General features: G+C 62.9%; 1 protein-coding gene across 5 annotated transcripts; it reads left to right on the top strand.

Annotated features, from left to right (window-relative positions):
* The first annotated feature begins 1,512 nt into the window (after positions 1–1,512).
* On the top strand, positions 1,513–22,777 carry LOC135891576 (syntaxin-binding protein 2-like). Of its 5 annotated transcripts, XM_065419157.1 has the most exons (20): positions 1,513–1,549; positions 3,859–3,908; positions 4,945–5,026; positions 5,626–5,721; positions 6,243–6,256; positions 6,367–6,445; positions 7,171–7,274; positions 7,837–7,985; positions 8,641–8,725; positions 12,620–12,750; positions 12,893–13,000; positions 13,992–14,049; positions 14,583–14,648; positions 15,348–15,428; positions 15,762–15,900; positions 17,004–17,134; positions 17,598–17,687; positions 21,239–21,324; positions 21,900–22,057; positions 22,609–22,777. In XM_065419157.1, the coding sequence occupies exons 1-20, from the start codon at positions 1,513–1,515 to the stop codon at positions 22,686–22,688; spliced, it is 1,824 nt and encodes a 607-aa protein (XP_065275229.1). In that variant the 3' UTR covers positions 22,689–22,777. The 5 variants fall into 5 exon arrangements, with proteins under 5 accessions (XP_065275229.1, XP_065275232.1, XP_065275233.1 ...); XM_065419160.1 differs by lacking the exon at positions 6,243–6,256 and having other exon boundaries at positions 5,626–5,702; positions 6,376–6,445; XM_065419161.1 differs by lacking the exon at positions 6,243–6,256 and having other exon boundaries at positions 5,626–5,702; positions 17,004–17,110.
* The last annotated feature ends 1,835 nt before the right edge of the window (positions 22,778–24,612 follow it).

Below are 24,612 nucleotides of genomic sequence, written 5' to 3'. Positions count from 1 at the left end.
CAGGATCTTGGAGCCCAGGCTCTATGGCCATTAATTACTGCACCACCCAGCCAGAAGGGAAGGGCTGGGGCAGGTCTCTGCGCTCCACATGTCACAAGCAGACAAGGCAGAACGAACCATGTCACAGAATGAATCAATTGCATAGCCTGGACTAGAACCCAGGAATCCTAACTTTCAGCTCTCTGCTCCAACCATTAGACCCCACTCCGCTTGCAGTCAGGATTGAACCCAGGAGTCCTGATTTCTAGGACCCCCTCCCCTCGTTTCTCTAATCCAGTGGTTCTCAACCAGGGTTACGTGTGCCCCTGGGGGTACGCAGAGGTCTTCCAGGGGGTACATCAACAGGCTACATAAAAAGCATTAGTGAAGTCAGTACAAACTAAAATTACATACAGACAATGACTTGTTTATACTGCTCTATATACTGCTGGGTGTGTTTTGTTATAGGATTATAGTCTGTTAAAATATGTGTATATTAAATTCAATGTGTAGTTTGTACAGATATAGCAGCAATCCAAGATGGCGTCTGAACTGCCATCTTGTGACCGCCATCTTGCTGTTTACTGTTATCATGGCCCAGTCATAACTGGATCCAACTGGTTTTTCCTGCCATTGGCCACTCCAAGGACAATTTTACCTCAGACTGTTTTCCACCCTTGCTGGGACTGTACCATATTTTCCCGCCACTAAATGCGGAAAGGGACTGAGCTCCCTGCCGAGTGGTGCAGTCCGTCCCAGTGACTGTGTGTGCGCAGCTCAGGCCGTCCCAGCACGTTCTGGTCGAAGTGAAGAGCGAGGGAAGGAGACATTCCTGCTCCTGGGTACAACACGGGGCCTGGTTGGGGGGCCTGGCTGGGGGGGCTGAGTGGAGGGGGGCTGAGGAGCCTGGCTGGGGCGGGGGGGGGCTGGGTGGAGGTGGGCAAGAGACTTGACTCGGGGGGGCAAGGGGCACTGCTAGGGGGGGGCACTGGTTGGGGGGGACTTGCAGCTCGGTGGGGGGCCCTAACCGGAGTGGGTTGAGGCCCCACTACCCCAACCCAGTCCTCGCTTTAACCCTGCAAGGGGGCCCCGCCTTCCTCTGTGCCCCACGTGACCGGGTGGGGGATCAGCGGGGACCTGCGTGGCCCTGTCACCAGGCGCAGGCCCATGGGTGCCCAGGCACAGCCCCCGCAGCGCCAGAAGTGGGGGGCTGCGGCGCTCGGCCGTCATCAGCCTTGCAGACATCGACCCACCAGCACCCCAGTTGCTTTATACTCAAATCAGTCACTGGGGGGGCTGGGCCCATCCATCAGTGACACTAGAGGGAACTGGGCCCCTCCCTCAGTGTCACTAGGGGCCGTCGCCCAGTGTCACAGACACTCCCCAGAGCACGGCAGGGAGAAGCCAGGGCGCGCACAAGGGCAGGAGCAGAGCAGGGGCAGAACCCAGGAGTCCTGACTCCAGCCCTGCCCCGCACACAGCTGAGTCCCACTTCCATCCACAGGACTCGAAGGTGCGTGAGAGAAGGCGGAGATGACACCATCCGGGCTGAAGGCGGTGGTGCGCGAGAGTGAGTGCAGAGCTGGGGGGTCTGAGCCCGGTCGGGGGCAGAATCCAGTCGGGTGTGGGTCTGGGGGAACAGGACCCAGTTGGGGGGCCCGGGGAGGGCAGGGCGGGGCGCTTATGGGGGTGTCGCACCCTCGGGGAGGATTAGGAGTCAGTCAGAGCAGAAAGAACAGGAGTACTTGTGGCACCTTAGAGACTAACAAGTTTATTAGAGCATAAGCTTTCGTGGGGTACAGACTAACACGGCTGCTACTCTGAAACCAGTCAGAGCAGAGAGCTCCTCCTCCCCCTGCCTGCCTGTCACACACCAGGAGGGTGTCTGCCCCACCCCCAAGGGCTGCCCCCTCCCATAGGAGCTGCACTTTGGGGGGAATCATCGTCATCTCTTTCCATCGGGGTGACTCCCGCCAGGGCCGGTGCAAGGATATTTTGCGCCCTAGGCGAAACTTCCACCTTGCACCCCCTCTCCTCCCCCAACCACCTCCGAAAACTAGTAAACTTAGCATTATAAACAGCCTGTCAGAACGGGTAACAGCTGCACACGAGGAGAAAAATGACGTCATAGCCACTTTGTACCGTAGTGAAGCAGTACGCTTCTGCCCGGCCGCAACGCAGAGCTGGCATAGGCTATAGCTGTAATGTAGGAGAGAACAAGTTAAAGCCTTACACCTGATCAGCATGGCCTCCGCTGCCTTGTGCATGCTGGACTCTGAGGTGTTAGTTGCTATGTGTTAGTCATTATCTTCTGGCAACACCCTGACCCGCTGTGTGGGCTGTGTTACTTCAGAAGCCCAAGCCACTCTGAATCTCCAGCCCCAGCTGCAGTGGACGGGGCCTGTGGCTAAATCCAGACCACAGGCCTGGGGTTTAAAAGACCCTTGGAAAGTGGATTCAGTTCAGATGTTCCATGGTTGCCCCCAGAACTGGGACAGAGCAAAAGTGGCCCACAGGTCAGGACGGCCGGTGGTGCTAATAACCCTTAGCTCTTCTCTTAGTTTTTCCTCAGTAAATCACACAATTAGGAGGGCCTGACACGTGACTTTTGAATACTTGGGCTGGGCCATACTGCCCCGGTTCAAGAGGGGTCTCTGAACAGGAATAGCAGGGGGCTGCAGGTCAGGAGTGAGGGGCATTTGCAGAGCCGTGAGGGGGGGGGGGACCCAGGACTGGAATAGCTGCGGGTCAGGAGTGAGGAGCTCTGGCAGAGCTGGTGGGGACAGACCAGGGCTGGCATAGCAGGGGGCTGCAGTAAAGGGCACTGGCGGAGCTGGGAGTGGGTGGGATCCAAGGGCTGGGATAGCGGGGGCTGAGGACAGGAATGAGGGGCATCTGCAGAGCTGTGAGATGGGGAACCCAGGACTGGAATAGCTGCGGTTCAAGAGTGAGGAGCACTGGCAGAGCTGGTGGGGGACAGACCAGGGCTGGGATAGCAGGGGGCTGCAGACAGGAGTGAGGGGCACTGGCAGAGCTGGGAATGGGAGGGAGCCCAGGGCTGGGGTAGCAGGGGGCTCCAGTCAGTAGTGAGGGGCACTGGCACAGCTGGTGGGGGCAGCCCAGGGCTGGTGTGGGGGGCCGTAGCTGCAGTTCAGGGTTGAAATGCCTGTATTACGGTAGGACCCAGGAGCCCAAGTCATGGACCAAGGCCCCATTGTGCTGGGTGCTGTACATTATTCATTAGGTGTATTACGGTAGTTCCCAGGAGCACCAGTCGTGGGCCAGGACCCCATTGTGCTGGGTGCTGTACATTATTTATTAGGTGTATTACGGTAGTGCCCAGGAGTGCCAGTCATGGGTCAGGGTACCATTCTGCTGGGCATAACAAAAAGATGGTGCTTGGCTCGAAGAGCTGACTATCTAATTGCTTAGCTTGGCCGTGGAAGGTGCCCAGGAGACAGGCCGGCAGTTCCCTGAGCGGGGCATGCCTTGGAGGGGTTCTTTGTGCAGGACTCAGGATTTGAAGTCTTTGTCGTGTTGTCGTCCCCCACACACAGTAGAGGGTCCCTGGATCCCCTCCAGTCAAGAGGTGCTGGACAGGATCTGTTCTCTTGCTGCACGGGGCCAGATCCTTAGTTCAGCTGCGCTCGTATCCAGCCTGGCAGAAAGGAAGGGGGATCAGAGCCATGGCCCATCTAGCCTGCCACCCCACCACGATCGCTGACTGGGGGCTCTGCTAGGAGCACATCACTAGCTGGCCTGAGAGCAGCCTCTGAGCCACTTCCCCAAGGGGTCCTTCCACCAGCCAGTGGGTCCTGGCTCAGGGCACAGCCGTCCCATCCAATCCCCACCACTAATCCCCATCTCTTTCCCTCGCAGAGATCCTCAGCGTTGTCTTTCGCAGTGTGAAGAAGGAAGGAGAATGGAAGGTAAGCAGGCCGGGCCTGCTGCCCTGGTGTTCCCCTGGGGATATGCTGTATCCGTATATCGTGCTCCTTCCCCTCCAGCTTCTTGGGATTCATTAGGACCCTGAGGTTTTCCAGGTTGGATCAGATCCCTGCTCTGTCTAGCCGATCATCTGCCCCCAGCTAGGCTTGGGTATGTCTGCATTCCCGCTGTGCTGGATAAGACCCAGCTGGTCCAGCTAGCCCCATATCTCCCCCCACACACACCGGATCAGACCACTGGGCCCAGTGAGCCAGCCTGGGTGGGAGGAGGAGCAGGAAAGCACCAAGCATGGGGGCAGCATGCACCATTGGGCAGGCAGGTTATTGAGCCCCCGGCATGGACTGGGCTGGGGTGTGTGGAGCAGTGGGCTTGGCCGGTGCGGCAGAGGGAGCACAGGGGACTAGGTTTCCCAGTGGCTGAATCTGGTGCAGCAGGATGCTGGGCTGCACGGAGCAATGGGTTCATTCGGCACGGCAGGAAGGCAGTAGAGATGTTGGGCCGATGGCCTACAGGGCTTTCCTAGGGGAACACGGAGACTCCCCTCGTTCCATTCCTCTGTGCCCTGATCCTGGTTCTGTCCGAGGGCTGGGGAGTGGGTATCTGGTGGATCAGAGGAGGGCACTGGGAGCTAGGACTCCTGGGTTCTGTCCCTGCCTCTTGCACTCACCCTGTCACCTGGGCCAAGAGGCTGATCTCCTCCAGTCTAGGAGGATGGAACCATTCGGAATAGCCGGGTGTCCCAGGTTTGTCTCCGACATCTCGTACCAGCCACTCTGCTCGGAGCCTGCTCTCCTTGTCGCTCCTCACGCAGTCCTTAGCACGGTCAGCTCAGCCAAGTGCAGGCTTGGTAACGGCCCTGCCGCTCTGCTGTGGAAGGGCTGGGCCAGGAGCCGTCGGCTCTGCCGTTAGCAGTCGCTCTGCTCCCTTGGCTGTGCCGTGGATGATGATGGTGGGCGGCTGGGCTCAGGGCAGTGACTAGCTCGTCCGAAGCGGCACGCTCCCCTCTCGCTACCCCAGGTGCTGATCATGGACCACCCCAGCACGCGCATCCTTTCGTCGTGCTGCAAGATGTCCGACATCGTGGATGAAGGCATCACACGTGAGTGGCCCCTCCCTCCCGTCTGCTCCCCCCACCAGGGCTCCCCTCCCCCTTGGATACACCTCACAGTCGGGGAGTTGACTTGTCTACATTCACATTTGCATCTAGTTTTCCCCCTTTGCAGCCCCCTAGATGCCCTCCTTGCTATTGGTACCTTCCCAGCCAGATCTAGTTCCCTTAGCCCAGCGCTTTCAGCCCCTGGAGCCTCTTCACCGCTTTTCTCAGACTCCCGTTAACTCCTCGCTGCTCCTCCCCCATGCTGTGGGCAGGGTCCTGGCAGGGGAGGGGGAATGCTGGCTCCCTGCTCCAGGGTGGAGGAGCCCTGGGGTTGAGGGGCACAGAGCTGAGCCAGCGCTCTAGCGGGCTGTCCCCAGCACAGTACAGAGGGACGTTTCCTCCCTGCTCTGTACTGGGGCAGCATCGCAGCCCATGGCCCCACATCAAAGCTGCTGCTGCATTGTAGCCTGTGGAACCCCTCAGCCTGCTGCCAGCGAACATCCCTGTTCCCCTTGGCTTCCCCTCCCCCCATCCCGGTGGAGAGCGGCTGGGGCGGGTGGCTAGGACATACTGACCCGCGCCCAATGTTTGCTCTCTCCTAGTTGTGGAAGATATTAACAAGCGCCGGGAGCCAATCCCCAGCCTGGAGGCCATCTACCTGCTCAGCCCTGTGGAGAAGGTAGGAGCTCGGGCCTGGGGCAGCTGGATGGGGAGCAGAGGAGACCCCGGGGCAGCACCTAGTGCAGCCTGGAGGTGACGCTGTCCGGGGGGATGCGCAGCACAAGGTCAGGATGGGAATGGGGCCAGTAGGGGCTCCCCAAGAGGCTGTTTCCCCGGAGCTGGGCTTCGTGTTCTTTGCCACGTGAGGCACAGACTGTCCCCTAGACCTCTCCGCAGTGCAGTCCCGTGGGGGTTGGATGGGAAGGTGCAGCAGGCGGAGAGAGGCAACCTCAGCTAGGCTGACCAGATAGCAAGTGTGAAAAACCGGGACAGGTGTTGGGGGGTAACAGGAGCCTATAGAAGGGAAAAAAACTAAATATTGCGACTGTCCCTATAAAATCGGGACATCTGGTCACCCTAAGTCCTCAGCTGAGACTCAAAGTGAAGGAGAATCGCTGAGGCAGAGGCTCAGGTAGCAGGGGCTGTGGGGGAGGAGGCTCCTGCGTCTGCAGCAGGGAGGCCAGTGGAGGGAGACCAGGGGCAGGGGGGTGAAAACCAGCCCACCTCCCGATGGCATCATGCTGGGCCCTGAGTCCCCAGGGGCTGAGCATGGGCTGGGCCCTTCGGGCAGCAGGGAGGGGCCTTGGCTGGTGCTGACAACCCCTCCTCTCCCCCCTTTGCAGTCGGTGCAGGCTCTGATCGATGACTTCCAGGGCACCCCCACCTTCACCTACAAGGCAGCTCACGTCTTCTTCCTCAGCCGTGAGTATCTGGGGCGGGGAATCCCCCTGCCGGGAGCCTGGCCAGCGGCACACTGGAGCCTGGGGGTGGGGGGGTCCTTCTCTGCCAGCAGGCCAATGCGCAGCACCCTGATTACGCTCTGCCCTCCTGCAGGGGGATGCAGACCCAGCAGGCCAGACCGAACGACCCCACCGATCCCTTCCCCCCCCTTCTCCCCCATGGGCCTGCCTCCAGCCAGCACGGCTCACAGACACCTGCAGGGTGCGCCCAGAAAGGCGGCCTCTGGCTACCATTCCCAGCATGCATTGCTCCATCAGTCCCAACTGGGGTGTGGGAATGGTATACCCAGAATACCCAGTGTGTCAAGGTCACATCTGCTTCTCCCCATTACAGCCCAAGTCCCTGTTCCTCCTTGTGCATCATCCTGAGTTGTACACTCCAGTCACTTCCCCCTGCGGTGGGCTGAGGGCAGGGTGTGAGAAAGGGACTGCGTAGGAGAGATTGTGCCCCCGCCCTCCTCGCTGCTGATGCTGCAGAAGCCGAGAACCTGGCGTGACTCTGGTTCAGGGGGGTTGGACTCATAGTTGACTCCTGTGTGGCCCTGCTGACCTGCCCAGGTTCCCCACAGGTGTGCAGCACTACTGCCCCTGCTGTGCCCGTCCTGGCCCCGTCCGTGGGGGCTGGCGCTGTGCTGGTGGTCCTGAGCCCTGTGCCTGTCACCCCCACCCACTGCCTTTGCCTTGCAGCCTGTCCTGACCCTCTGTTCAACAAGCTGCGGAAGTCACGGATCACCAAGGCCATCAAAATCCTCAAGGAGATCAACATGGCCTTCCTGCCCTATGAGAGCCAGGTAAGGGGTGACCGGGCTTTGGAGGAGCAGGGCCGCAGGGCAGATGGGTGACGTATGACACCCCAACCTTAGTGTTCCACATGGCTCAGGGCGGGGACACCTTTCCCTTCTAGGGTCCTGGGTTTGACGCCAGCCCAGGGCAGCACGTTTTCCCCAATGGCTCGTTCTGTTCGTCCAGTGAAATAAGCGACAGCGGCAGACGCGCGTTGATGCCGGGTTTGCCTGTGGCTACGCTGGGGCTTTCGCCAGACTAGAAGCATGTCCAAGCCCCCTCCCCCAACATTGACTTCTCCAGGGCAGAGATACACCGCTGCAGCTCAGTAAGGACCTGAATCCGGGGCATCTTCATCCCAGGCTGGTGCATGAATCTCTGGGCCGCTGTCCCTCTACCACAACAGGAGTGGCTTTGGCAAAGGGATCTCTCCCTCACTAGGGGCTCGTTCCGGCTCCGCCAGGCTGGCCTGGTCCAACAGCGCATCTTAGGGGCGCGGTATGGGGCACAGCTGGCCTGACTGCCAGCAGTTGGCACCAGGGTCTGACCTCTGCTCCCCCCGCCCCCCAGGTGTACTCCCTGGACAGGCCACAGAGTTTCCACAACTGGTTCAGCCCCTGCTGCGCCTGGGAAAGGAACAAGGAGCTGGAGATGCTGGCAGAGCAGATTGCTTCATTGTGTGAAACCCTGGAGGAGTATCCAGCCATCCGCTACAGGAAGTGAGTGTGCCCGGGGGGAGGGGTACCCAGCCATCCGCTACAGGAAGTGAGTGTGCCCGGGGGGAGGGGTACCCGGCCATCCGCTACAGGAAGTGAGTGTGCCCGGGGGGAGTGGTACCCGGCCATCCGCTACAGGAAGTGAGTTTGCCCGGGGGGAGGGGTACCCGGCCATCCGCTACAGGAAGTGAGTGTGCCCGGGGGGAGGGGTACCCGGCCATCCGCTACAGGAAGTGAGTGTGCCCGGGGGAGGGGTACCTGGCCATCCGCTACAGGAAGTGAGTTTGCCCGGGGGGGAGGGGTACCCGGCCATCCGCTACAGGAAGTGAGTGTGCCCGGGGGGAGGGGTACCCGGCCATCCGCTACAGGAAGTGAGTGTGCCCGGGGGGAGGGGTACCCGGCCATCCGCTACAGGAAGTGAGTGTGCCCGGGGGGAGGGGTACTCGGCCATCCGCTACAGGAAGTGAGTGTGCCCGGGAGGAGGGGTACCCAGTTATCCCTTATAGGAAGTGAGTGTGCCATGGGGAGGTACCCAGCCATCCGCTACAGGAAGTGAGTGTGCCCAGAGGGAGACGGTTACCTGGTCATCTCCTACAGGAAGTGCGTGTGCCCCTGGGGGAGGAGCTGTTTCTACCCACAGGGTTTGTCTTTGCTGCAGGGCCCATGAAGATAACTTCCACCTGGCGCATGCTGTACTGGCCAAACTCAAGGTGTTCAAGACATACGAGCCCAGCATGGGAGAGGTGAGCGAGCTGTGCCGGCCACGCCCTCACCATGGGACAGAGCTGCGAGGGGAGGGGGAGTACATGAGAAGTAGAAGGAAGGAGGAGTGATTTAGAACCTGCTCGGAGATCCTGGCGGGGGGAGGGGTGGGGTCTAGACCCCCTTGGAGATCCTGAGGGCTCGGGAGAAAAATAGCATTCCCTGTGTGGTTGGACTAACGGCCCCAGCCCTTCTCTAACAATGGCCGTGGGCGGATCGCAAAGTGCTCTACAAAGGCCAGTGTCCTTATCCCCTCTCTATGGATGGGGAAACCGAGGCACCGACTGGGGAAGTGTGTGCCCAGCACAATCTCTGTTTATAAACAGGGCAGTTCGGTCACAGAAGTAAGCTTTGCACACAGAGCCTCTTCCACACCTGGACACTCCTGTCTGTGTGTGCTCCTACACCCATCACCGTGGTATCGGAACCTCACTAATGAATTCAGCCTCCCAGGGGAGGCAGGGGGGCCTGTGTTACAGATGGGAAACTGAGGCATGCAGGGAGTCTGTCAGAGCAGGAGTAGAACCCAGCTCTCCTGAGCCTTAGCCACAAGTCAGCCCTGACCCAGCTCCTGCCGTCCCCGTCCCACCCCCAGCAGAGGGGAGCTGCAAACCCACCCTGCCCTGGATTCTCGCATGGGAAACCCAGTGGCTCCTGTCTCCCTAGGAGAAGCAAAGTGATGTAAAATCCAAGGCCTGCCCAGATCTCTCCCTCCTGTTGCTTCTGCTCTTGCTTCCAGCCTTTGCCGAGCTGCTGGGAGACTGTGCACCTGTGACCAACTGGGAATGTTTGTAATATCTTTTATGAAGCCGATGCGTGCCTCAGTTTCCCCTATATGTTTCATGGCTTCTCTGGTGGGGCGTGGGGGGAAGGACTCTCAGGGAAGGTAAGAATCATGGTGTGGGGGGGTGTCACATCCCTGTCTTGGTGAAATGAAGAGAATCCAACCCAGATCAGCCTGGGGGCCAGAAAGACCATGACATCTCCAATGGCTCCTGGCTGGACACTCCCAGCAGGGAATCGGAGCAGGGGCCCCAGCTCGAGAACACAGGGTTGGGAAGGTTTGAGCTGGGGGATAAGTGGGGGAAGCTGGGAGCTCTCGCCTGAGAACTGACCAAGGTCAGACTGAAGAGGCCTGGTCTACAGGAGGCAATTGCCTCGCTCGGGGGTATGAGAAAGGCGGCGTCACTGAAGCGGCGCAGCTGCAGGGGTTTACATATAGACAGGCCCTGAGCGAGAGACCCGGAGCCTGAAAACAGGTTTCGCTGCAGCTCGGCCGGGCTCTGGGCTAACCAGAATGGCCTCTTGCTTTAACCTTCAGTGGGCTGGGCTGCCCGGGCTGGGGTCCAGGTGCCTAAGAAACCCGACTGTTCTGACAACGCTGGGGGAGTGGCCCTGTCACCCGGGCTGAGTGGCATCGGGCCCTGCGGAGTGGACGGGTCTGTCCCAGGGTCTGTCTCAGCTGGACTCGCTGGGCAGGGCTCACGGGGTGAAGCCCAGCGGTTCGGTCTCAGGAGGTGGGAGGCCGTATGGCTTGTCCTGGAGGAAGAGAGAGACCTGTTGGGGTCTGGCACAGCAAAGGGCTTCCTCCCAGAGACTTCCCCAGCTGGGGCCCTGGCACCGACCCTGTGGATCCATGAGCGCACCTTTCCTCTCTACTTTCCCATCCACCGAGGCAATGTTGTCTAGTGGCTAGAGCCTTGGACTGGGACGGGAGACCGAGGTTCTATTCCCAGCTGGGTGACCTTGGGCAAGTCACCTCCCCTATTTGTGCCTCAGTTTCCCCATCTGTAAAATGGGGATAATGATACCAGTCTCGGGCAGGGGGGCCCCCTCTGGGATAGCTGGCTGCCATGGCACAGACGCTCTGTAACTCACAGCTGGCAGCACAGGCCTGCCTCCAAAGGGGAGCCTGGCTCACACCTGGCTGCCCAAACCATCTACCCAGGGAAGGGATTGACAGCATGCTTGTTAACCACTGGAGCTACTTGCTGCAGCAGAGCTGGCTCCAGCCTGCAGCCCCCGTCTGATCTGTGCTATTCTCAGGAGCTGAGAGCGGCGCTGGGGAGGGCAAAGTCCTGCTCCGTGCACACCCTGCTCCTCTGAGCCCCCCCAGGGATATTCCTGAGACTCTTGCCAAGCCTCCCTGTCACAGGTGTCAGCACTATCCCTATGTTACACGGGGGAAACTGAGGCATGGAGCAGCGTGCCAGGAGTAGGTGGCAAAGGCAGGAATAGGAGCCAGGAGTCCAGACAGCACGCCCACCGCAGGGCCGGGAGGGCTGACTCAAGCTCCTGCTCTCAATGCAGTGCTGGCTCCATGCTGCACAATCCCGGCTGGCCAGTCCAGTGTGCCCCCGCCTTGCCAGCTGGCGCAGAACCCCAGGGACTCTTGTAGCATGGCCTCTAGCAGTCAGGTCTCCAAAGCCACCCAGCCCACGGTCACGGCGCCCTGGGGCCTTGTCTGCAGTAGTCCCTCTTGCCCTGATGTTTCCCAGCTGCCAGCCCTGAGGGGTAGCTGGCCCAGGCAGTGCTGTGGCACTCACCAGTGCACTAAGCGCCCCTCTGTTCTGGGGGGTGACCTGGTGGTTACGCCAGCCCCCATCTGCACTCGGGGATCCCTCCAGCCGAGCTGAACTGGCAAAGGTGTGAGCAGAGTCCGGGAGGGGCGCTGGGCATAGCAACCCCCCCAGGCTGGGTAGTGCTGGAGAGGAATGATGGTGCCAGTTCTGGGTTCATGTCCCTGCTTTGCCACAGACTTCCTGTGTGACCTTGGGTGAGTCACCCAGCCCCTCTGGGCCTCCATCCCCCTCTGCAATGGGGTGACAGCCCTGCCCAGCCCCACGTGCATGGGGGGGCAGGATGCAGCAATGATAGTGCTACAGTGGTGGGGTCCAGATACTCCTCCGAGAGAGGCGCTCCCCCGTCAGCCTCAACCCATTTACCCAGAGGCTGTGGAGACCAAGTGTGGCTGAAAATCGGGCTACGTACTGAGGTGGGACAGTTGGGGAAGGGTCAGGGGCTGTACGTCCCCGGCCCCCCTGACTGTTTGTGCTACCCAGCAAAGAGCAGACGCAGCCCCTTGCTGAGGTGCTCCTGGGTGGGCTTGGGTTCCACTGGAGCTGCTGGAGCCGGTTTCAGAGCAGTCTGCCATGGGAGCGCAGGGCTGGTCTCCTATCGCCACCTGCTGTGCTAAGAGGGCAGTGCATGCTGATCAGGCAGGGAGCGGGGGCTGGGCCAGCCCCTAATGATGTGGGTCTGAGATGCTGACCATTTGAGTGGTCTCTGTCCAGCTGGATGCTGGGGGGGGCCACCCAGGCTGGGAGTGGGGAGCTAAAGCCTCATATGGGGTCCCAGCTCAGATGCAAGGTGGGGCATCGGGATAACGTCCCATTGTCCCCCTCTGGGACCTTATATCAAAGAGTCTCTGGGCCTGGTGTTGGTTAACGATAGACTAGCCAGGGCCTTCTGGTGTAGTTCCCCCCCTTCCCACGCAGCATATGGGGCAGGGCGCAGTCGGGGGGCTGCCTTGTAAGGGGCATGCTCCCGTTGGTGGAGAGGCACGAGCAGAGAGCGTGCTTGGGGGAGTGGCCATTGCTATTTGCACGAGGGGCAGGTGGCCCGTCCCTGCAGGGGGCGTTGCAGCGCAGCTGGGTGGGGAGCTCTCCCTGCTGGTCAGGGCGGGACCCCAGGGCACGTCTCAGCTAGCTTGGTGGGTGTCTCCTGGCTTCCCCTGGGGTTGGGGGCTGGGCCACAGAGAGGGTGGGTGGTGAAGTTTCAGGCCCACCAGGGCCCATTGGATTGTGCCGTGTAAGCCAGGCCAGGAACCATCCGCCGGAGCAGGGGGTGACGGGTCTCTCGCTCCTTTGCCCCAGGGCCCCGACAAAGCCCGCTCTCAGCTGTTGATCGTGGACCGGAGCTTCGACCTGGTGTCCCCACTGCTGCATGAGCTCACCTTCCAGGCCATGGCCTACGACCTGCTCAGCATCGAGAACAACACCTACAGGTAGGGCCTGGCTGCCAGCAGGGGGCGCCCCGCACTCCTCCTCAGGCGGGCTGAGGGGATGTGACCCAGGCACCGGCACTGCTCTGTAGCTCCCACGCTCGGAGGAGGGGTGTCGCAGCCTGACCCCATCCCCCCTCCGCAGGTACGAGACAACGGGCACCAGCGACTCGCGGGAGAAGGAGGCGCTGCTGGATGAAGATGACGAACTCTGGGTGCAGCTACGCCACATGCACATCGCTGACGTCTCCCAGTGAGCGCGCTCAGCCCTGCCCCTGACACGCCCCTCTGTGCCCCGTCCATCACCCCGGATATGCCCCTCCGTGCCCCACCCAGGGCCGGGACCCATCCGCCCCCGCCCTCCCCGGACACACCACTTTGTGCCCCACCCAATGCCTAGTCCCGGACTCGCTACCCCCCCCTTCGGTACACCTCTCCCCTCCCCGCCCAGTGCCAGGACCCCCTACCCCCACTTTGGCACAGCCCTCTCCTCCCCGCCCACTGCCAGGACCTCCCCCTCGGACACACCTCTCCCACCCAGTGCCAGGACAGCCCACCCCGTTGACACCCCCCCTCTTTTCCAGTGCCGGGACTTCCCCCATCCTCCCCTTCAGACACAGCCCTCCCCACCCTGGGGCCCCCTCGGACACACCCCTCCCCTTCCCTTCCCACCCAGTGCTGGAACCCCACTCCCCCTTGGATACACTCCTCTCCCACCCAGTGCAAGGACACCCCCCAGCAACACACCCCTCTCCTGCTCACTGCCAGGACTCCCCCTTCCCCTCCCACCCAGTGCTGGGGCCTGTCCCTCAGACATGCTCCTCTCTGAGTGCTGAGACCCCCTGGACCCAGCCCCTCTCCCCAAAGGACCCCTGAGCGCTCCCTTCCAGAGCAACTGTCTGCATCTCCTCTTGGGGATCCCCCTGGACACTGTCTTCCCCCGATCCCAGGATCTCCCCAGGCACCTCACAGCCCCTTGAGTGAGTCCCTCACTGACCTCCTGCTGGGCCTGCCTCTGCCCCCAGGCCCCACCCCCATCAGGGCACCAGGAGCCCCCAGAGGTGCACTGAACTCTGCCTTGGGGTAACTTGGGAAGAGCCCCCCCCCCGCCCCATCTGAGACTCTCGAGGCAGAGAACCGTGGTGCCCGTGGGGTGGGGGCTCCATCCCCTGTAGCATAGGAGAGGGCACCCCCTACCTCTAAGGCAGTGCCTGGCTCCAGCCTGACCCCTCTCCCTGCTGCAGGAAGGTGACTGAGCTGCTGCACACCTTCTGTGAGAGCAAGAGGCTGACCACGGACGAGGTGCGGTGGGGGCTGGGAGGGGGAGCGATTGGGGAGTCTGGGACGGGGGGACCCATCCCACTGCCACTGATGGGGAGGGGAGGCTGCCCTGCTGCCCTAGGAGGGGTTGGGGGGGGGCTGTCCAATTGCTCCCAGGGTTTGCCTGTAAAGGGCTAAGAGGTGTATGTGGAGCCCCCTGCCCCGCAGCCAGAGCTCTGGAGCTCCCCACGGTGAGGGAGGGCAAAGGCCCATGGGGCGGGGTCAGAAAGCAGGGTCAGGGCCTTGCAGGGAGAGCTGCAGGGAGCCAATGCTGGCATCTCCCTGGCCCGCTGCCGCTTTACACCTCAAGGGGCACTCGGGTTGCGGGGCTCCCGTCTCATTCCAGCTGGCCTGGGAAGAGCAGGTCTAACCCAAGCCACAGCCACACGTGGCCTGAGTGACCCACCCTGGCACGCGTGGTTGGGCTGCTGCGGCTGTCCCCAGGCGAGGCCTCTGCCTTGCAGGGGGCTCTGTGTGCTGGGAGGGGCCGGGATCTCACCACCGCCTCCCTCCAGGCCGACATCGAGGACCTGTCCCAGATCCTGAAGAAGCTGCCTGAGTACCAGAGAGAGCTGAACAAGGTAACGGGGCTGGGGCTGTTAGTGGGGGGGGGCAGGGCATTCAGTGGGGCTGATGGGGGGGCAGGGTGCTCTGTGGGGCTGGTGAGGGACAGTAGGGACTCTCTGGGGGGCGGGGCACTCTGGGGCACTCCGCTTTACTGCCTGATGAGAGCTTCTGACCTGTCCCATCGAGCAGAGCCATTTCCCCCCCAGGTGCTGTGTGGCACCATGGGCAGCAGCCTGCCCGTCAGTGCCCAGAGCTGCCATGTTAGCCGCAGCAATGGCAGCCCTTGGGTAACGCCCACGCCTTGCTGCTGCAGCTCTCGGGAGAGGGCCTTGGTGGGCTTCCAAACCAGCCCGTTGGAGCCACTCCTGGTGCCACTGGGCCACGTGCCAACAGAAAGCTCCTGGCCACTGGCACAGGTACCCCGACACCTGCTGGTCTCCAAGCCCCCAACCTCATGCTGACTAACAGAGAAGCCGTGGGCTGATTTGGAAGCTGCTCCCTCCTCCTGATCCTCCCCTCCAGCTGCCCCACTCCATCCCAGAGGTGGCTGCACTTCAGTGCTGGGCAAAACAATCCCTATATACTCGGCTTACACAGCCGATTGGGGCTGCTCCTCTGGCCAAGGGGCCCTCCTTGGGGGCTGGGGGTGCTCTGGACCAGCCGGTGATGCAGTGCCGCAGTAAACTCCCCCCTGTCCCGGTCTCTCCCCGCAGTACTCCACGCACCTGAACCTGGCCGAGCACTGCATGCGGCACTTCAAAGGGACGGTGGAGAAGCTGTGCAGCATGGAGCAGGTGGGTCTGTGGGCAGAGCCTGGCTGGGGGCCAGAGTCTGGCTCATGGACTCAACCCGGAGAAAGGGGTCTCAGAGCCGCAGGCTCGCTGGAGCCAGGGCCAGCCCCCCCATGTAGCACCGCGGGTGCAGAAGGGGGACATGGGGCTTGGGTTACTCCCTGGGGGCCCGTTGCTCACCCCAGGGGGAGCTGACCCCAGGGAGGAGGGGGCCCTGGCACAGGGGGTAGGCGACCTGTGGGTCGTGGGGCCATTGCGTCTCCCATCCTGCTGTGGGGCAGGAGGAAGCGGAGCAGCCTGACCTGGGCCTTGTGTGTGCGCCCCCCTCCCCCCCAGGACCTGGCCATGGGGACGGACGTGGATGGGAAGGTGATCAGGGACCCGATGGAGATCATCCGGCCCGTCCTGCTGGACCCCAGCGTGCAGGCCTGCGACAAGACGCGCATCATCCTGCTCTACATCTTCCTGAAGAACGGTAACGCCACAGGCCTGCAGGGCGCAGCTCTGGGAGGCCTGCTGCTGCAGGGGGTGCTCCTGGAGGCGGGGCCCAGGCCTGTGGGGCTGGGGGGGAATAGCACTGCTCAGACTGGCACGCCCCCCAGCCACGCAGGGCGTCTCCCAGCCAGCCGCTTCCCGGGGCCTGTGTCCAGCCTGGCTCTACGGCCCTGTCTCCCCTCTGCCCACCTCTCGGTGCCTGCGAGCCAGACAGTGTGCCGCGCCCACGCTCCGCACTGCCCCCTGGGGTCAGACCTGGCGGCCTTTGCTCCCTGCTGCTGCCTTCCCAGCAGTGTCCGCCCTCCACGATTCCCCCGGCCCATTCTCTGCAGGGAGGGGAAATGGAGACACACCCCCGGAACGGCCCCCCCCCGGCCCGTTCTCTGCAGGGACGGGGGATGGAGACGTACACCCCGAGCAGCCCCCTGGCCCATTCTCTAGCTCCCCCTGGCAGTGCAGAGGGAGTCCCCCTCCCCCTGATCTGGGCTCCCCCATCTGCAGCCAGTCTTAAGGACCCAGGCCTCGGCTCTGACACTGTACCTGACTGGCTGCAGATGGGGGAGCCCAGATCAGGGGGAGGGGGACTCCCTCTGCACTGCCAGGGGGAGCTAGAGAGACCCCTGCCCCCTGCTCCCGAGAGAACCTCTGGAGGGAGGGAAGAGCATCAAGAACCTAAATTCAGTCATTAACTGCGTGCGGTCTAGTGGGTTAGAGGGGGGCTGGGAGCCAGGACTCGTGGGTTCTACCTAGGGTGACCAGATGTCCCGATTTTATAGGGACAGTCCTGATATTTGGGGCTTTTTCTTATATAGGCACCTATTACCCCCCACCCTCTGTCCCGATTTTTCACACTTACTATCTGGTCACCCTCAGCCAGTTCTACCCCCAGCTCTGGGAGGGGTAGGAAGAGCAGGATCTCAGGGAGGGGTAGGAAGAGTTCTACCCCCAGCTCTGGGAGGGGTAGGAAGAGCAGGATCTCAGGGTTTGATCAGGGAACTAGGACTCCTGGGCCATGGACTGAATGTGCCAAGGCTGTGGGTGCGTCCCAGGGGTGCTAGCGCTGACCTGTCTCTCCCCATGCAGGTGTGAGCAAGGAGAACCTCGCCAAGCTGATCCAGTGTGCCAAGATCCAGCAGCTGAGCGGCAGCATCAACAACATGGACTTCCTGGGCATCTCTTTCACGCCTGGGGTAAGGGAATGGGGCCAGGGGCCAGCAGCTGTACCCATGGCAGGGGAGCCCAGGCCATCCTGGAGGTGCCCTCCATGGCAGTGACCTACTCCCAGCACAAAGGTGGCCTCTGCCCCATCCAATGGGGTGACGCCCTCCCCATATGAGGGTGACCCCCGAGTTACTCCCCATCTGGGGTGACCTCTTCTGCCCTGCAGAGGACCCTGGGGGTCAGGACCTCAGATCGCCAGGGAGCTGGAGCTGGTGACCACTGCATGGGGTGGCCATGTGACGAATGGGGGGAAGCGTCTCTGTTCTCGCATCAGTCTCTCTCCCCTCCTCTCTCTCTCTCTCTCTCGCTCAGTGATCCATTCTGTTCTTTTCTCTGCCCCTCCCCTGCCAGCCCGGCTGGAGCGACTCAGGTAGGCTGCGCTCTCCCTGTCTGCCCCCGTTCCCATCCCGCACCCCCTCCCTGCTGCCTCTCACCCCCTCTCCCTTCCTCCCCCAGAGCGGGCAGCTGCGACCCGAGAGGAAGGTGCGGCCGGAGTCCACCTACCTGCTTTCCCGCTGGACCCCCAGGCTCAAGGACGTCATGGAGGTACCAGGCCGTCTGCTTCCTGGCCTTGGGGGTGGGGGTCACACCTGGCAGGCTGGGCCCAAGGGGGAGGGGCTGGTTTGGGGTCAGCCATGTGTGGAGCCCTGCATATCCGTGCACCATTTCTGCGGATAGTGGATCGGTTGCAGATACAACCGGGTCGGGCTCTACTCCCCAGCAGCGCCTGGCCCACGGCATCCAGCTCAGGCAGCCTGGGGGGCACAGCGCGCTCGGGGCCGCCGGCCAGCAGCCAGTGGCTGGGCGACAGGTCGGAGTCGGGGCTGGCTGGCACCCACTCGCCTTGCCACGCTGAGCAGCACCAGCGTCCCCACCAGCTCCCGGGCAGCACCCCACTGTGATGCAACATGCTTTGCTGCTGCCGTGTACCGTCGCTTGTGACCTCCCAGGAGCATCACTTGATGAGAAACCCCTCCCCCCAGCCCCTACCCCCTCCACGCTGCCCCTTCTTGAGACCCCGCCCCCGCGCTACCCATTCTCCTCTAGACCCTGCCCCCTCCACGCTGCCCCTTCCCCCAAACCCCCACCCCTCCAAGCTGCCCCTTACCCCCAAGCCCCACCCTCGCGCTGCCTCTTCCAAGCAAGACCCCTTCCCCCCCTCGCTAGCCCTTGTGAGGGCTTGCTGCTACCCATGAGGATGCGGATACAGACGGCTAGTGGATCGCGGGCTGATGCACATCCACATTTTTGTATCCGTGCAGGGCTCTAGCCATGTGAGGGGCTCATCAGAAAGTGCTCTCCTGCTGCCATCCTTAGGGGTCTTAGGCTAGGTCTACACTACCCGCCTGAATCGGCGGGTAGAAATCGACCTCTCGGGGATCGAATTATCGCGTCTCGTCGGGACGCGACAATCGATCCCCGAATCGACGCTCTTACTCCACCAGCGGAGGTGGGAGTAAGCGCCGTCGACGGGAAGCCGCGGAGGTCGATTTTGCCACCGTCCTTACAGCGGGGTAAGTCGGCTGCGATACGTCGAATTCAGCTACGCTATTCGCGTAGCTGAATTTGCATATCTTAAATCGACCCCCCCCTGTAGTGAAGACCTGCCCTTAGATCATAGACACGAGTGCAGGGCAGTTGTCTTACCCGGTACTGAGATGCTGCCACCTCTGGGGTGGGGCAGAGGCGGTTTATACAGGGGTCCCTCACTGGGGCTGAATTCCTCCTGAGGACTGGCAGGCAGCTGTTAACAGCCGCACAGCAGCACTGCCCGAGAGTCTAGGGCAGGAGGTGATCAGCGTGTGGGGCTGGAAGTGCAGGGGATCCAGGCAGCACACTGTCATGACTGGCACTGGAAACTGAATGGCCGGCAGGGTCCTTGGCCTAACCTCCAGTGAGCAGCAGCTGTTTGACGTTCATCTAAAGGACGAACTCCTGCAGCACAGTACTGGTCACTGACTGACCGGGGAGAGCGCCCCCTGCTCAGCCCCCCGCCCGCTCCCTGCAATACAGCGCCCCCTAGCGCCGCACTGGGGCCAGCACTGACTGACCGGGGAGAGCCCCCCCTGCTGAGCCCCCCGCCCGCTCCCTGCAGGACAGCGCCCCCTAGCGCCGCACTGGGGCCAGCACTGACTGCCAGGGGAGAGCGCCCCCTGCAGAGCCCCCTGCCCGCTCCCTGCAATACAGCGCCCCCTAGCGCCGCACTGGGGCCAGCACTGACTGCCAGGGGAGAGCGCCCCCTACTGAGCCCCCCGCCCGCTCCCTGCAGGACAGCGCCCCCTAGCGCCGCACTGGGGCCAGCATTGACTGCCAGGGGAGAGAGCCCCCTGCTGAGCCCCCCGCCCGCTCCCTGCAGGACAGCGCCCCCTAGCGCCGCACTGTGGCCAGCACTGACTGCCAGGGGAGAGCGCCCCCTACTGAGCCCCCCGCCCGCTCCCTGCAATACAGCGCCGCCTAGCACCGCATTGGGGCCAGCACTGACTGACCGGGGAGAGCCCCCCCTGCTGAGCCCCCCACCCGCTCCCTGCAGGACAGCGCCCCCTAGCGCCGCACTGGGGCCAGCACTGACTGCCAGGGGAGAGCGCCCCCTGCAGAGCCCCCCGCCCGCTCCCTGCAATACAGCGCCCCCTAGCGCCGCACTGGGGCCAGCACTGACTGCCAGGGGAGAGCGCCCCCTGCTGAGCCCCCCGCCCGCTCCCTGCAAGACAGCGCCCCCTAGCGCCGCACTGGGGCCAGCACTGACTGCCAGGGGAGAGCGCCCCCTACTGAGCCCCCCGCCCGCTCCCTGCAATACAGCGCCGCCTAGCACCGCATTGGGGCCAGCACTGACTGACCAGGGAGAGCCCCCCCTGCTGAGCCCCCCGCCCGCTCCCTGCAGGACAGCGCCCCCTAGCGCCGCACTGGGGCCAGCACTGACTGCCAGGGGAGAGCGCCCCCTACTGGGCCCTCCGCCTGCTCCTGGCAGTACAGCGCCCCCTAGCGCCGCACTGGGGCCAGCACTGACTGACCGGGGAGAGCCCCCCCTGCTGAGCCCCCCGCCCGCTCCCTGCAATACAGCGCCCCCTAGCGCCGCACTGGGGCCAGCACTGACTGCCAGGGGAGAGCGCCCCCTGCAGAGCCCCCCGCCCGCTCCTGGCAGTACAGCGCCCCCTAGCGCCGCACTGGGGACATAAAGCACCCTCTGCTGACTCACTAGCACCCCCCAGCACCCACTGGCTTTTCCTTAGAGGTCTCCTATCCAAGCACTGCCTGGGCCCAAACCTGCTTAGCTTGTGAGAGGTGACATGGTCGCTCCTTCCCCCAATGCCTGCTGGGGGCTGAGCCCCTCATCCCCCTGCCCTGTGGGGCACTCTTCAAGGGGGTGAGGGGCACACTTAGTTGCCTTCAGCCTACTGCCTTGGGGCTCCTCCAGGCCAAGAATTAACCCCCCACACCTGAGGGAGGCTCCCAGGCCCCTGCTCCAACACTGTGATGGTTCCTCCTGTGGGATTTTGGGGCAGGCAGTTGTGGTAGCCTCAATCCTGTGCCTAATCCAACCCCCCCACCCCCACCCCCACGCTAGCCGCAGCTCGGCAGGCCTTAAGCCTCACTGTACAAGTCAAGGCAGCGGATTAATGTAAAAGCCCCTATTATGTGGTATTAGGATGTATCATAGCCTGGGCCCCCTGCGTGGCTGGGACACACCTCATGGGGCAAGAGGCAGGGCCTGGATCTGCCCGCAGCAGGGAAGGGGCACTGAGGGCAGCCCCCTGCCTCCCTCCTCCCCCAAGTGAGGGGCCCTGGATCCGGCTGCAGGAGGTCTCTGCCCTCCCCATAACGGTGGATGGGTGGGGAGTTCACAGCAGGGCACTGAGCAGCTGAGGGGAAGGTGGGGAGATGGAGGGGGCATCACGGGAGGAGTCAACGTGCTTTTTGCTGGCTTCCCATGTCCCACCCCAGAAAGGGGGCCCCAGGCTGCTCCCACAGGGACTGTCAATCATTCAGGGAGGAGCCGTCCCAGCCCCTCCCCCCAATGGGGCCTGGCTTGGCCACCAGGTCCAAGGTTCCTGCTGCTTAGCCCCTGCTGACCTGTCCTCTTCCCCCCTCCCCCTGTCCAGGACATCATTGAGGAGAAATTGGACACCAAGTTGTGGCCCTTCATGTCAGACGTGGTCCCTACCACCAGCTCTCAGGCTGCTGTCAGGTAAGGCTGAGCCCGGCTGGGCTGTGGGGGGCAGAGCCCTGACACCCTCCCACCCCCCCGGGTGTAGGAGCCTCTGTGCCTGGGAGTGTGTGGCCAGGACCCTGCCCTCTACGGGGGAGGGGGTGTCCAAGAGCCTGGAGCCCTGGACCCATCTCACCATGTCCCCACACCCCAGCAGGCCCTCAACACACCAGGGCTCAGGATGGAGGAAAGGGACTGGCTGAGCTTTAGACAGCACCCCCAGCCCAGGGCAGGTGCCACCCTCCCCTACTCCCTCTTGCCTCCTTTGGGACTCCTGTCCCACTGCCTTGGGCAGGGCCTGCTCCCCATCCCCCTCCAGGCCCTGCCCTTCCATCTGGCCTTACCTCAGCGAGCCCCTGGTAACCACACTGCCCCTCTCCCCCCAGCCCCCGCTTCGGGCAGTGCCCATCCCTCCGCCTGGCATTCCGTCAGCGAGCCCCTGGTATCTACACTGCCCGTCTACCCCCCAGCCCCCGCTTCGGGCAGTGCCCACCTCTCCGCCTGGCATTCCCTCAGCGAGCCCCTGGTATCCACACTGCTCCTTTCTCCCCCAGCACCCGCTTCGGGCATTGGCACAAGAGCAAGCCAGCGGCCGAGTACCGGACGGGCCCGCGCCTCATCATCTACGTGCTGGGTGGGGTGACCATGTCTGAGATGCGCTGCGCCTACGAAGTGACCCGGGCCACCAAGGGCGAGTGGGAGGTGGTGATCGGTGAGTGGGGCGAGTCCTGGGGGGAGAGGTGGCTGGAATGCCCAGGTCAGGGACAGTCGGGACCCCCTGGGAGGGGGAGACGCTAGAACTGCCTGCCTAGCACCCACAGGGCGCCCCTGCCACCCTCTGTCCTCCCGCACCCGGGGGCCTGGGAATAGATGCACTTGCCCCACCTGCCTCAGCCACGCATGGCCTGTATCTAGACACCTGATCTCCTAGTCCCTGGCTCCCCAGGCCTCTCCTTGCCCAGGGACCATGTGTGAGGGTCCAGTCAGACACCCCCAGTAACACCCATAGGGATATGGCTCACCCCCTGCACACACCCCTCTAAGACTCAAGGGTGAGGAACGCTGTCAGCGCATGGATTCTTGCCTGGCCATGCAGGGTACAGCGGCACAAGGGGTGCGGTGCCAGGCCGCGGCGGGCAGGAGACAGCCCCTCCCCCCCTGCACTAGAGCAGGGTCCAGCTGCAAGGATGGGGGAGATGGTGATGCCAGCCTCATGCCCGCCTCACTGTGCCCACCGCTGCCAACCACCTCTCTCCCCCCCAGGTTCCAGTCACATCCTAAACCCCAAGAGCTTCCTGGATGACGTCCAAACCCTCGACCAGGAGGCCCCTGAGGAGGTCTAGAAGCAGCCCCCTCCCCGCAGAGACTCTGCCCCCCACAGCTCGCTGCCCCCAGAGCCACCTGCTCTTCGCAATAAAGCACCTTCCCCGCTACTCTTGGCAGCGCTGTCAGTTCTTGGGGAGGGACGGGAGAGGGGACGGGACCCCCAGGCTGCTTGGCTGTTAGGGCAGGGGGCAGGCCAGGCTCCCATCTAGGGTTGTGGCCCTCTGTGCCCCATGGCCACCGCCCCACTGATGGGATAGGGGAAGAGTCAGACTCCGTTATGTACAGCCTCAGCCATTCCTAACTCCCCTCCCTGGGACCCAAGGCATAGCCCCTCCCCCTCCTGTCACCCCTCTGCCAGCGATGGGGGGCGCACAGAGGCTGCTACCAGCGACCGGCTTTGGGGGGGATGTGATCCAGCCACTGAGCCCCAGGCTGTGTCTGTCCAGTCTGCAAAGGGTTAAAGAAAACCCCCCTTCTGCCCCCATCTCATCCCCCTTCACTGCCTTGGGGTGCTGGCCCAGCCCTGGCTCCCTGCACCCCTCCCAGCACAGCCTGGCACCCTGCCTCTCGGTGGGAACCTCGGCTCCCCCTCTCCAGCCCAGAGCCCCCCTGCTTCCCAGCTGGGCATCTGATATCACCTCCCCCAAGCCCCGCCTCTGTCCATTGTCTTCTCTTCAGGGAAACAGGGTTGTAAACCGGGGCCTCCTCTCCCCTCTTCTGTCCTCTGGCTGGAATCGGCTGGTTAGGTCACTGGGTGCTCACTCTGCAGCCCATTGTCCGCCCACTGGCCAGAACCGGCTGCAGCTCCTAAGCTGGGCCTCCGGGTCGCCAGGTCACCGGTCGCTGGGGTATCCATCCTCCAGGCCATCGGCTGGGGCCCCAAGTTCTCTCTCTGGTCCTCTGCAACAACAAACTCCCTCTCCCCTCACCTTGTTAAACCAGTAACACCCAGGGAAACTGAGTCCCACCCCCTCCGCATGCAAACCATTGAAACCCCACTGAAAACAAGAAACGCCCCCACTTCGTCACAGCATAGCACAGCTCACAGGCCTGAAGCCTCCCTCCCACCTTGTGGGGTGCACGACTATGTGCCCCCGGGGCACCAAGGGAGCAGGGGATGGGCTGGGAGAGGGCAGGAGGGGCCATGGCCTGTGCGCAGGGGGAGCAGGCAGAGCCGACCGGGGTGCAGAGAGACTGGGGTGTGCTGGGCTGAGGGAGGCCAGGCCTGAGGCCCTGAGAGCTTCCCGTGCTGTGTTCAACTCTCAATAAACCCTCCTGTTTTATGCTGGCTGAGAGTCACTCCGGTCTAGAGAACAGGGTTGCATCAACCCCTTTGGGGGTGGAGGCCCAGGGGTCCAGAGCGAGTGGACTCCCTGAGGGGGCCCACAGCGAGAAACAGGTGTGCTAAGGCTCCGAGAGGTGCGGCTCCAGGAGGTGGAGGGGCCTGACCCCGAGAGAGAGTGTACCCCCGCGAAGGGCTGTATCACTAACAGGGGCACCCCCACGGACTGCATGGGGCCAGGAGTGGGCACGATCTGTGAGTCCGTGACAACGTGGTGTCAGAAGTGGGATTGTTCGTGGATGCACCCTGTAGACATGGGCTGCGAGCGCCGGCGCTTTGCGGTGAGTGGCTGCCAGTGATAGAACGAGGGTATTGAACGGAACCAGCCTGGAAATGGCCTAGAACCAGCTCCGTAAGAGCGACCTGGCACGTCTGTGCAGGGAGAGGGGGCTGAGCGTGGGGAGGCTCACTAAGGAGCGGCTGATTGCTCAGCTTGTAGAGAATGACCCGTCTGAGGTGCAGGCTCCAGACCCCAGGGGGGCTCCCGGGGTGCCCGGAGAGCTGGGGAGTAGCCGTGGAGGCAGTCTGTATAGTGACCGGGAGTGGGTCAGACCTGACTCCCCAGTCAGTACAGGGAGACCCCAGTCAGGTTCCTCCCT

The sequence above is a fragment of the Emys orbicularis genome, chromosome 19 (genome assembly GCF_028017835.1).
Source record: "Emys orbicularis isolate rEmyOrb1 chromosome 19, rEmyOrb1.hap1, whole genome shotgun sequence".
NCBI classification, from domain to species: Eukaryota; Metazoa; Chordata; order Testudines; family Emydidae; genus Emys; species Emys orbicularis.
This window is presented reverse-complemented; position numbering and strand designations above follow the sequence as displayed.